We start from the raw sequence: 12,452 nt of genomic DNA on the forward strand, positions 1-12,452 counted from the left end.
AAATTTTCCTATGGTGGAAGAGTGTTACAAAGTGCTGACACTGGAGACTCCTTCCAGAAAAGTTCTCCACCTCACCACAAAAGGGTTGACGTTTTTCCTTTGCGAAACATCAGCCCTTTTTTCATGTTTATGGTCAATGCAAATGAGCTGCTTGTGTCTAGCAGCCAGTCTGAGTGTCACAGCTGCTACTGTAGAAAATTAATCCACACCTTCTGAGCAGTTTGATAGTGCTGGAGTATAATGATAAATACTCATCACCTGAGTATTATTTAGCACTTTTGTTTTTGGTACTGTACCTGATGAAATGAAATCAGTTCTTGGTTGTGGACTCAGACTCTGCAACCTGAATACATTACCTCAGTCAATAGGTCTAAGCTTCATCACGTGAAGAAATGCAGAACAAAAAAACAAAAAAAATCCCTTCATAGGTCTGGATCTAGATTAAATATCTAACATTTCCTCAGTCCAATCAATCAGCCCTTTGTTTGTGCTACGTCCTGTCTGTAACTCTAATACAGCTTGTTTCTCATAGCAGGGAGTGTTTCCTTGTTAATGAAGCCATGTGTACGTGTTGGAGAAAAGCCCAACCCTATCTGGAGGAACTTCCAATGGCTGAGAGAAGCGAACTTGTCGCCGTGGTGCGCTAAACGACTTGGGCACCTGCTCCTTCGGCGTCAGAGACAAAACACAGACACACAACATACAAACATTTGCACACAAACGTGGGGCTCTTGAAATGATCACAACTCAGGTACTGTGTAAATGACAAAGACAAATGTTTAACAAGGGGGCTATAATGAGTTATGAGAAAACGTGTGTTGAGACACACCCACATGTTACAAACACAAGACCATGGGAAGAAAGTACAGATGCTACAGAGAGAAAGATTGTGTGCATGTGCGTGTGTCACTCTCACTCGTAAAGCAGCGACGGCAGCTTTGCCTTCTTCACTCTCCTCGTCCAACTCGTCGTCACTCCATTCCCATTCGCCATCTTCTGTTTTATGGAGCCTGCCGCTGGAACCAGGAACCCGCCTTACCTACACACACACACAGTTATTTTCTTTATTTTCTGACGTTTCCACGTGCTTAAAAAAAAAAACTCCTTTCATTAAGTTTCAGTCTCACCTTTTTTGACCTTTCTGATATTGTGGGTGCCCTCTGAAGTAACTTCTCTTGGAGAAATTCATTATTCTAGAGCAGGAAATAATAATAGCAGTGAAAAGAAAAAAAAGTGCTATAAAATATATTTTAAAAGAATCTCAGTACAGAACATTGTAGAAGCTCACGAACAGTACTGGCTTTTGGAATCAACCCCGAGTTTTAAGATACCGAGTCCATAAAAAAAAAAAAATTCTAAACAGAAGATCTGCAATGTTTAGAATCATAACCTAAGATTAGAGATTACAAACACACAAAAAAAACATGAAGGAAAGGAAAAAAGAAATAAAAAATTTAAAAATATATCATTAACCATCCAAGTCCTTGAAACTCAAGAAAGAAAAATGAAAATTACATTTTAAAAATTCTTAATTAAAAATCAAAAATGCAAAAAGACAGACAATACCATTACAATTATGCGCTGACCCCCCCCCAAAGAGTTTGGACACTTTTTCCACCTGTGGGCCGAGCCGTAGCCAAGACCATGTTTGCCGAGTCCGGAACAAGTCAGGCTCGAGTGCAAATGAAAGAGAGAGACTCAAGAATGAGACCCGGGGGGGGGGGGGGGGGGGGGGGGGACACGGACGGACGACCACTTACTTCTGAACAAGCTCGCTTTATCAATTACTTTGTTTCGAAAGATGCTTGAGAGGGGAGAAAAAAGAAAAAAAAAAACCTCAACTTATATATTTTTGGAAGGCAGTTGGACTCGAGACAAATTAGAATATTTGGCGAGACCAATGACCAAGACAGGTCCGACTGCAAATATCAACGAGTCCAAGGTAATTTTGGGGGGGGGGGGACCACAAAGCAGGCATGATTAGCAAATCAAAGAACATTAAAAAAAAAAATTCTCAAACACGAGCAAAGTTTTTTTTTAATGAAAAAAAGTTTTACTTAATTCTCGTTATTCATATTTGCAATTTCAATTAAAAAAATATTTCAATGTACTGTTTGCAGGTCTTGTAATGCTTTTGGCATAACTTTGACTCTGGAGGGGGAAATAAACGACTTTACAATGTGCTTAAGTTTCAACTTCTAAAATTACATCCTTAAATTACAGCAGCTGTAACTAAACAGCATTAATGTATTTGCTCGTATTATGAATCTGTACATATTTTGTTCATTCTATCTTTTTGTGTATTTAGTCACATTGGATGAGAGAATGCAAATACTGCACATATTCGTATACATCTGAAATCCTAAAATGTCTGTGTTTTTATATATTTAATATATTTAAAGGCTAAGGTACTGAAACTGGTGAAACAGCAGTTTGTTCTTAGATCTGACGTCAATATATGGATGTGAAAAGGAAGAAAGGTGCTGCCCCCTGCTGGCCTGCAGTGGTACTGCCTGAGTGTTAGAGAGTCAGAGCAATCATAAAGCTGACTGAACTTTTCCAGCAATTTGGAGAAGTGTTCATGTGATTGTATAAAATCAGCCAGAACCCCCCAAAAAAACCTAAAGCAGACTCGTACACTCGCTCCCAGCGACACTAAACACTTTTCTGGCAATCCTAATTGTTCAGCAATAGCCAGAGCTTTACCTTAGCTTTCTGGAAGAACTTGTGCTTTAAGAGCTCTGATGATGTTGGCCTGGATGGGGGGAAAAAAAAAAAAAGTAAATCCTTCTTGAACAGAAACCGTGTTCTATATTACCTGTCCAAGTTGTAATATTATTCAGTCACCTTTTCTCTGGGTCCTTCTGCAAACACAGCGAGATCATCTTCCTGAAAGATTTGCCGTATTTCTTTACCATTTCCTTATCTGTGATGCCTGTCTCCAGGGAAGGAGGATCGTTCTGCAGGGTCAGCATCAATACCTGCAAACGCACCACAAAACCCGAATCCTCAAATCTGATTGGCCAGAAAGAAATGCGGATTTGTTTACTGAAAGAGCAGATCTGCTTTAGCTCATTCAAATGCGTGTTATCTTTTCCATGGCAACAACGGCAAGGGGCAAAACGGGGAGCTTGGAGGACAGCGCTATCGACCCTCTTCTGCATACTTACGTTTCTATAGTCTTGGAAATACAAAATTGCACGCAAACGTGGCTTACAGAGACGTGTACCGAGTCAGACGCCGTCATCACTTACTTTCATAGGAGGGTATTTGTGGTAGGGAGCAGCTCCTGTAGCCAATTCGATGGCTGTGATCCCAAAACTCCAAATATCTGCTTTAAAGTCATATCCCTTTACCTGCACACATGGTAAAAAGTTTCATCATTGATTTAGCCAAATGCTTAGCCAGTTTATTAGGAACACCTAATAGAATACAGCCACCTGCTGCTTTATGCCGTTCTCTAATCAGCCCATCCCTTGAGAGCATCAAATTATGCAGATACAAATCAAGAGCTTCAGTTAATGTTCACTTCAAACATCAGAATGCGAAAAATTACTGTGATCTCAAAGTGTGACTTTCTTTCACTGTGGCACGGGTGTTGGTTTGAGCCACAGAATGATGCAAAAAAAAAAAAAAAAAGAAGAAGTGAGCGACAGTTCTGTGGGTGGAAATAAACACCTTGATAAGAGAGGTCAGAGGAAAATGGCCAGATTGGTTCGAGCTACCAGGAAGGATATAGCAACTCATAGCAACCGCGGTGAGCAGAAAAGCATCTCAGCATGCAACAGCAGGACACCACATTGGGTTCCGCTCCTGCAGCCGAGAACAGGAATCTTAGACTCAAGAACAAGTTCCTGTTCAAGTGGCCAGTGAGTATTTATTCAGTGTTTAAGTCACACTTTCCCTTTAACCCTTTGATGCAAAACACATGCACACCCCTTCTAATGCACAACATGGGTCAAAAATGACCCGCATTCATTTTCCAGGTTATTTCATGCTGACTGAGTTTTTCTTTGCTCTATCTTTTGAAATCAATTTATTTTATGATTGAATATTCAAAGTATTCTTTAAATATCTTGTTTTTAATTACCACAGATCATTAATTTAATTTTTTCTTTCCTACTTTATGAACAAAAATACTTTTCATATTACTCCACATGGGTCATCCAAGTGTGATTTAAAATTAAATGTCTTAATACTATAATAATAATAATAATAATAAATTTGTTTCAAGTAATTACTTTAGCAGTGAATGGGGCCAGTTATTTATTTATTAACTATGTCGTTAGCTAAGCCAACTACAATAAAATTAGCTAACTAAAGTAGAATATGTCAACAGCTCGGTAGCTAATAGTAATTACTTGTAACTTTCTGACAAGTAATCGACTCACTCTCAAGGGAACCTAAACATAATCAATTTTTTTCTAGGGTAAGGTTAGAACAATTGAAAAACGTTACTTGCATGTATGAGATGGGCAAAGGGCGCTGTGCTGAGCTGTGAAATGTCTGACACAAGCACAATTCACAGTTCCCACCAAACGCTGGAGTAAATGCATGCGGGTCGGTTCTGACCCATGTGTGTAAACTTGATGTAGAATTACAAAAGCTGTGCTTGTTCATAACTTAAGAAAGGAAAAATAAAAATGATGATTTGTGCTAAACAAAAACAAGATATTTACTGCATATTTGGAAAAGTAAATGACAAAATGAATTTATTTTAAAAGTATATCATAGAAACACTCAGCCATACATGAAATAACCTGGAAAATGAATGCAGGTCGTTTTTGACCCATGTTGTGCATTAGAAGGGTAGTGATACAAAAAGGGTTTTTATTCAGAAAGTAAGAAAGGGAAAAATAAAATAAGGATGTATGATGATCAAAAACAAGTTAATTGAGGAAGACCTTGAATACTGAATGATGGAATTAATTTATTGCAAAGATATAGAAGACAAAAACTCAGCCGGGTCACTTTTGACCCATGTTTTGCATCAAGGGGTTAAGTGATTCACATATCCGCCTAGAAATGAGTCCAAGCCTGACTCACAAGACACTGTTAGTCATCGGTCTTTCTCTAAAGATACACGGTAATGTGGAACCAGATCCTCATTAGGAGTTCAAGTCTACTGTGAATATGAAATTGCATAACTGACGAGTGAGCACGCTTACATAAAGCATGCTTTAATTGCTTAGTCACAACTCCCTGAGCATTTTTATGCCTGGAGTAACCAGCTGAGTCAGCGGTGTATGAGTTGTACCTGCTCCATGACTTCAGGGGCCATCCAGCATGGCGTCCCGACAAACGTCTTGCGCACTTTATTCCTGGTGATGTCACCACCGGTGGATAAGAAGGCACTTACGCCAAAATCTGCGCAAGCAATAACAAGACAACAGTCATAACAGCTTAACTCTGGATTATCTGATCAGACATGGATCAAAAACATGTTCGTGGTGTGCATTGTGTTTAAAAAAACAAAAAAAACAAAACGCGCGTTCGTGTCCTGGTTACGGAAAAACAGGCCGTTTAGCTGCGAGACTTACTTAAGCGGAGATTCTCTCAGAAGAGTGAACAGTGAGTGAGAAAATTCCCCTCAGACATGTGAGTGACACATGGGAACAAACAAATACTCACATACGCGTGAACATGCGCACGTACACAGACACACACACCTTCCTCTTTTGATACACTCGGCTCGTTTCCCAACCTTTGATCTTCAAAGGTTTTATCTCTGCCTACTAATAATTCCCCCCTGCCTTTGTGAAGCGTATTCAAACTAGTGATGAGAATTTCAGCTCTTTTCAGTGAGTCAGATTATTTGAATCTTTTCAATGGTCGTGTTGCCTCGTATACACCAACAGATGATGTTCAAAGAAGTTTCCGGGAAAGCGTCGGACGCTTAAATGACACCCCAGGATTGTCTAACATCTATCCTGGGAAGAGAGAGAGAGAGAGAGAGAGAGAGAGAGAGAGATCCCCAACAGGTCGACTCTCCACGTTCACCTAAAGGAGTCGACTCAACAAATCAACTCGTTTGTATCACAAATTCACTGCAGGTCTTTATAAAACTGATCGTTTGGGCTGTAAAATCTAAAATCTGATTGGTTGAGCCTCTGTTCAAAGCTGCTCCTTTCCTAAAATCCTTGATCTACAGTGGTGTGAAAAAGTGTTTGCCCCCTTCCTGATTTCTTTTTTTTTTTTGCATGTTTGTCACACTTAAATGTTTCAGATCAAACAAATTTAAATACTAGACAAAGATAACACAAGTAAACACAAAATGCAGTTTTTAAATGAAGGGTTTTTATTATTAAGGGGAAAAAAATCCAAACCTACATGACCCTGTGTGAAAAAGTGATTGCCCCCTAAACCTAATAACTGGTTGGGCCACCCTTAGCAGCAATAACTGCAATCAAGCGTTTGCAATAACTGGCAATGAGTCTTTTACAGCGCTGTGGAGGAAGTTTGGCCCGCTCATCTTTGCAGAATTGTTGTAATTCAGCCACATTGGCGGGCTTTCGAGCATGAACCGCCTTTTTAAGGTCATGCCACAGCATCTCAATCAGATTCCGGAACGGACTTTGACTAGGCCGCTCCAAAGTCTTAATTTTGTTTTTCTTAAGCCATTCAGAGGTGGACTTGCTGGTGTGTTTTGGATCATTGTCCTGCTGCAGAACCCAAGTGCGCTTTAGCTTGAGGTCACAAACAGATGGCCAGACATTCTCCTTCAGGATTTTTTAGTAGACAGCAGAATTCATGGTTCCATTTAGCACAGCAAGTCTTCCAGGTCCTGAAGCAGCAAAACAGCCCCAGACCATCGCACTACCACCACCACCACATTTTACTGTTGTTGATGTTCCTTTTCAGAAATGCTGTGTTACTAGATGTAATGGGACACACACCTTCCAAAAAGTTCAACTTTTGTCTCGTCAGTCCACAGAGTAATTCCCAAAAGTCTTGGGGATCATCAAGATGTTTTCTGGCAAAACTGAGACGAGCCTTTATGTTCTTTTTGCTCAGCCGTGGTTTTCGTCTTGGAACTCTGCCATGCAGGCCATTTTTGCCCAGTCTCTTCCTTATGGTGGAGTCATGAACACTGACCTTAACTGAAGCAAGTGAGGCCTGCAGTTCTTTGGATGTTGTTGTGGGGTCTTTCATGACCTCTTGGATGAGTCGTCGCTGCACTCTTGGGGTAATTTTGGTCGGCCGGCCACTCCTGGGAAGGTTCACCACTGTTCCACGTTGTCGCCATTTGTGGATAACGGCTCTCGCTGTGATTCGCTGGAGTCCCAAAGCTTTAGAAATGGCTTTATAACCTTTTCCCGACTGATAGATCTCAAATTACTTTGTTTCTCATTTGTTCCTGAATTTCTTTGGATCGCAGCATGATGTCTAGCTTTTGAGGATCTTTTGGTCTACTTCACTTTGTCAGGCAGGTCCTATTTAAGTGATTTCTTGATTGAGAACAGGCGTGGTAGTAATCAGGCCTGGGTGTGGCTAGAGAAATTGAACTCAGCTTTCCAAAGATGTGATAAACCACAGTTAATTTATATTTTAATGGGGGTAGGGGGCAATCACTTTTTCACACAGGGTCATGGAGGTTTGGAATTTTTCCTTAATAATAAAAACCATTTAAAAACTGCATTTTGTGTTTGTGTTATCTTTGTCTAATATTTAAATTTGTTTGATGATCTGGAACATTTAACACTACGTTCAGACTGCAACCTGAAACGACCCGTATCCGATTTGTTGTGAAATCCGATTTTTTTGTTAGGCCGTTCACATTACCGTTCACATATGAGACTTGTATGCGATCTCCAATATGAACGGAAAACGACCCAAAAGTGTCCCGCATGCGCAAATTGACACGTAATAAGCACATCTACCTAATACGTAAACAAAAAAAAGCGCACTCTTCAAGTTTAATGATTTCTTTTTTTGTTTGTTTGTTTAATTATCTGGTTAGTGTTAAAGTGTGAGGTCTCATGTGTGTTTTTGTTTCTGAACTGAAATGAAAACGTGTAGCCTGGTAACGAGGGTTGACTCCTAAATGTCTCTCTAATTTCTATATAAGTGCACTACATGTTACTAGGAAGTAATGGATTTTTAAACTCTATATAGTGCACTCGAGCTTCAGTAGGCAGTCGTTTGGGATACGGCCGCTGTATTACCAAACTCTTAATTCAGGCTTAATAATTTGCACATATTTATTTCATCATATTAATAAACTTTTTCTACATTTTTATAAATATTTAGATTGTTTATAGCCAGCTGAATTCTGCAACTTCTCTCAGCGCTGGCTCAAGGTGCAGAAACACCAGTGCAGTTTGCGATGGAGATGAGGCGAGACCTGGAGATGTGGTACAGGATGGTTTAAGTTATAAATCAGTTATAGAAACTGTTTTATTTAATCAGGCTAACAGATCAACATCCAGGTCCCTACCAAATCCACCATTAGCTTGATCAATTCTATAAAAGTCTATTTAAATTCTGAAAACTGTACAAATGTTGTTGTTTTCCACCAAAGAGGCGGGATTAGCCAACGCAGAATAGTGACGTTTGTCTCTTGTTGATGACGTGTAGGTCGCATGAATGCGACCTGTCCGGTCAGACTGCAGTCGCATGTGAAAATAACGGATATGCATCGGATTTAGGACCACATATCCAAGCGGCCTGGATCGCATGTGGAAAAATCAGATCTGTGTCGTTCAGATTGTCAATAACAAATCGGATACAGGTCGCATATGGGCAAAAAAAATCAGATATGGGTCGTTTCAGGGTGCAGTCTGAACGTAGTCTAAGTGTGACAAACATGCAAAAAAAAAAAAAAAAAATCAGGAAGGGGGCAAACACCTTTTCACACCACTGTATGTACACACCTGGACCTTTCGCTCACTGAGTGTGTATCTTCCAGGATTAATGTGTACCTTTAAAAATAACTGGATCTTAATAAGCACCCTGTAAAGCTTGAAAAGCTAATTAAAGTGCACCACATGTGCTAAACCTACACCACTCGAGCTTGTAGCAGAGCCGATATGGATATTTCCTTGATGTAAATGATTTCTCTCTTTTGGCAGCTCATCGCAAGAGAGCATAACTCCAGGGCTCGAGACATCGCAAAGGACAGCCTTTCCAGATTAGCACACAGTTTCAAACAAATAAACACGGATGTTTGGGGAAATATTCTCTCCTCCCTTTGCGTCAAACTCCAAACAAACAGATGTTTCTCCACACACTCCGTAGCGACTCCGAACTAACCATGAACTGAGCTTTAATGATTCAAGGGTTAATACTGTTGTCATCCTTCAGTCATGTTAGCTGCTTATCCAGATGTTTGGATGCCATTAGGGTTATGTAACTGGACCTTTACAAATTATAGCTTGGTTTTCTAAAGCAGGGAGCGAGCAGAACATAACGACGATCAAGGACGTGCGTGTTTGATCTGAGCAAATCATTCAAACCTAGAGTGCTTTGAGCTCTGCTAAATGATGCGAAGCGGACTGAAGAGCGACACTCAATTAGAAAATCCAGTGACGTGGAATCATGGGAACGTGCGCGCTGTGGGACGTACGGTACCTGCGATCTGAACAGAGCCGTCTTCCCCCAGCAGGATGTTTCCAGCCTTCAGATCCCTGCCAACACACACAAACACAGCAGGCACACAGTTTAACACACTTTTTTTTTTTTTTAAATGTTCATGGTGAAATGTAATGCTTGCATACAAACTCCTCAGTCAGAAAACGTCGTTGGCGTTACAATCTAGAATATGCAAAATTTAGGCATGGACATTTTCCTTATTTTAGACGAAGTGGTCGTGTGTGTCACACTTTTCACACTGTTTAATCACTTAAATATTGCTAGAAAATTATTTTTCATTCCATAAAACGTCGAAGACAAAATACTGGATGGATTTCGGTTCATTGTTTTGTAACTAAGGATTAATTCTGGGTCCATCACTGCGGGCAAGGAGCTCATTCAGCAAAGGACAGTTATGCACGCATGTGGTGATGCTATAATACAAGCTGGACTGTCCTGCCAGCTGTAGTCATGGTGACAGACTCCCGACAAAGGCTGTTGCTGGAGGTCACCTCAGTTCAAAGGACCATTTTGGGAAGACGAGCAGGAAAATAAAAAATAAAAAAAAAAAAAAAATGGTGAAACATCTGTATGTCGAGACCGCCTGATGAACCTCCAGCTGACTGAAAGTCAAATTCTGTTCAATTTACTCCCACGCTGAAGCATTTACGACTAAATGCCTCACTGCGTGCTGCCTCCCCCCCCCCGGGCCGGTTTATTACTAAATGGAAGCTTTAACATTGTAGCCTGAGTGTTTAATAGAAAGAAGACCGGTTAGAGCAGACACAAAGGCTACAGTAACACAAAACCACTCGTTACAACAGTGGTGAGCAGAAAAACGTCTCAGAACAGACAACATATTGAACCTATGACAAGACCACACTGGGAAGATAAGAAAGTGTGAGGGGTAGATTGGCACATCAGGAAAGATGTTTCAGTACAGTGATCTCGGCTGTATTAATCCACCACCCACTCCTCTGAGGAACTCTGGAATATACAGCACTTTACATCACCTTTTTCCTCATAACAGCGCAATTTAATTTAGCTGCCTTTCAATCCAGCAGGACCGACTCCTCACTGATAATCAAAGGTCAGACCAGTGAAAGGGTTGAGTACATGAATACGTTAGCCTTTCAGAGGCTGTCTGATTTCCTCGCCCATAGTGTCCGAGTGGGGGCAGCACAGGAAATATTTTTTCAAGGTGTTCAGGCAAGTCATGCAGACCCATCATAAAATGGGCAATATCAGTGTCCAGTTCTGCTCTCCAGAGGCACATAACTATAATATGTTTAGTGCGCGCACACAAATCAGAGACTGGTGGAGTAGAGAAAGAGAACAACTCACAATGATTGATATTGAAGAAACCTGCGACATGCCCATGAACTACCATCTCTTCAAGGCTCCAGATTACATAGACTGTAATAGATTAGGACAGACGACACAAAGAGAGAGACGCACGCGGACAGACGACGCAAAAAGAGAGACGCACGCTGACAGACGATGCAAAAAGAGACGCACGCGGACAGACGACCCAAAGAGAGACGCACGAGGACAGACGACCCAAAGACAGACGCACGCGGACAGACGACGCAAAGAGAGAGACGCACGCGGACAGACGACGCAAAGAGAGAGACGCACGCGGACAGACGACGCAAAGAGAGACGCGCACGCGGACAGACGACGCAAAGAGAGAGGCGCACGCGGACAGACGACGCAAAGAGAGAGACGCACGCGGACAGACGACGCAAAGAGAGAGACGCACGCGGACAGACGACGCAAAGAGAGAGACGCACGCGGACAGACGACGCAAAGAGAGAGACGCACGCGGACAGACGACGCAAAGAGAGAGACGCACGCGGACAGACGACGCAAAGAGAGAGACGCACGCGGACAGACGACGCAAAGAGAGAGGCGCACGCGGACAGACGACGCAAAGAGAGAGGCGCACGCGGACAGACGACGCAAAGAGAGAGACGCACGCGGACAGACGACGCAAAGAGAGAGACGCACGCGGACAGACGACGCAAAGAGAGAGGCGCACGCGGACAGACGACGCAAAGAGAGACGCGCACGCGGACAGACGACGCAAAGAGAGAGACGCACGCGGACAGACGACGCAAAGAGAGACGCACGCGGACAGACGACGCAAAGAGAGACGCACGCGGACAGACGACGCAAAGAGAGACGCACGCGGACAGACGACGCAAAGAGAGACGCACGCGGACAGACGACGCAAAGAGAGACGCACGCGGACAGACGACGCAAAGAGAGACGCACGCGGACAGACGACGCAAAGAGAGACGCACGCGGACAGACGACGCAAAGAGAGACGCACGCGGACAGACGACGCAAAGAGAGACGCACGCGGACAGACGACGCAAAGAGAGACGCACGCGGACAGACGACGCAAAGAGAGACGCACGCGGACAGACGACGCAAAGAGAGACGCACGCGGACAGACGACGCAAAGAGAGACGCACGCGGACAGACGACGCAAAGAGAGACGCACGCGGACAGACGACGCAAAAAGAGACGCACGCGGACAGACGACAAAAAGAGATGCACGCGGACAGACGACAAAAAGAGAGACGCACGCGGACAGACGACAAAAAGAGAGACGCACGCGGACAGACGACAAAAAGAGATGCACGTGGACAGACAAAAAGAGATGCACGCGGACAGACGACAAAAAGAGAGAGACGCACGCGGACAGACGACGCAAAGAGAGACGCACGCGGACAGACGACGCAAAGAGAGAGCCGCACGCGGACAGACGACGCAAAAAGAGAGACGCACGCGGACAGAGACGACACCACAAAGAGAGAGACGCACGCGGACAGAGACGACACCACAAAAAGAGAGACGCACGCGGACAGACGACG

The 12,452-nt window shown here is 42.9% G+C and overlaps 1 protein-coding gene across 2 annotated transcripts in view; it reads right to left on the reverse strand.

Annotated features, from left to right (window-relative positions):
• oxsr1b (oxidative stress responsive kinase 1b) overlaps positions 1-12,452 on the reverse strand; it is a 157,702-nt gene that overhangs the window by 22,492 nt on the left and 122,758 nt on the right. For both annotated transcript variants that reach the window (XM_060899877.1, XM_060899876.1), the window contains exons 5-11: positions 9,571-9,626; positions 5,258-5,367; positions 3,255-3,356; positions 2,848-2,981; positions 2,707-2,755; positions 1,128-1,193; positions 917-1,039 (exon numbers count right to left, since the gene is read on the reverse strand). In XM_060899877.1, coding sequence (XP_060755860.1) covers positions 917-1,039; positions 1,128-1,193; positions 2,707-2,755; positions 2,848-2,981; positions 3,255-3,356; positions 5,258-5,367; positions 9,571-9,626 — 640 coding nt within the window. The remainder of the gene's footprint in view (positions 1-916; positions 1,040-1,127; positions 1,194-2,706; positions 2,756-2,847; positions 2,982-3,254; positions 3,357-5,257; positions 5,368-9,570; positions 9,627-12,452) is intronic.

The sequence above is a fragment of the Neoarius graeffei genome, chromosome 19 (assembly GCF_027579695.1).
Source record: "Neoarius graeffei isolate fNeoGra1 chromosome 19, fNeoGra1.pri, whole genome shotgun sequence".
Taxonomy (NCBI): Eukaryota; Metazoa; Chordata; class Actinopteri; order Siluriformes; family Ariidae; genus Neoarius; species Neoarius graeffei.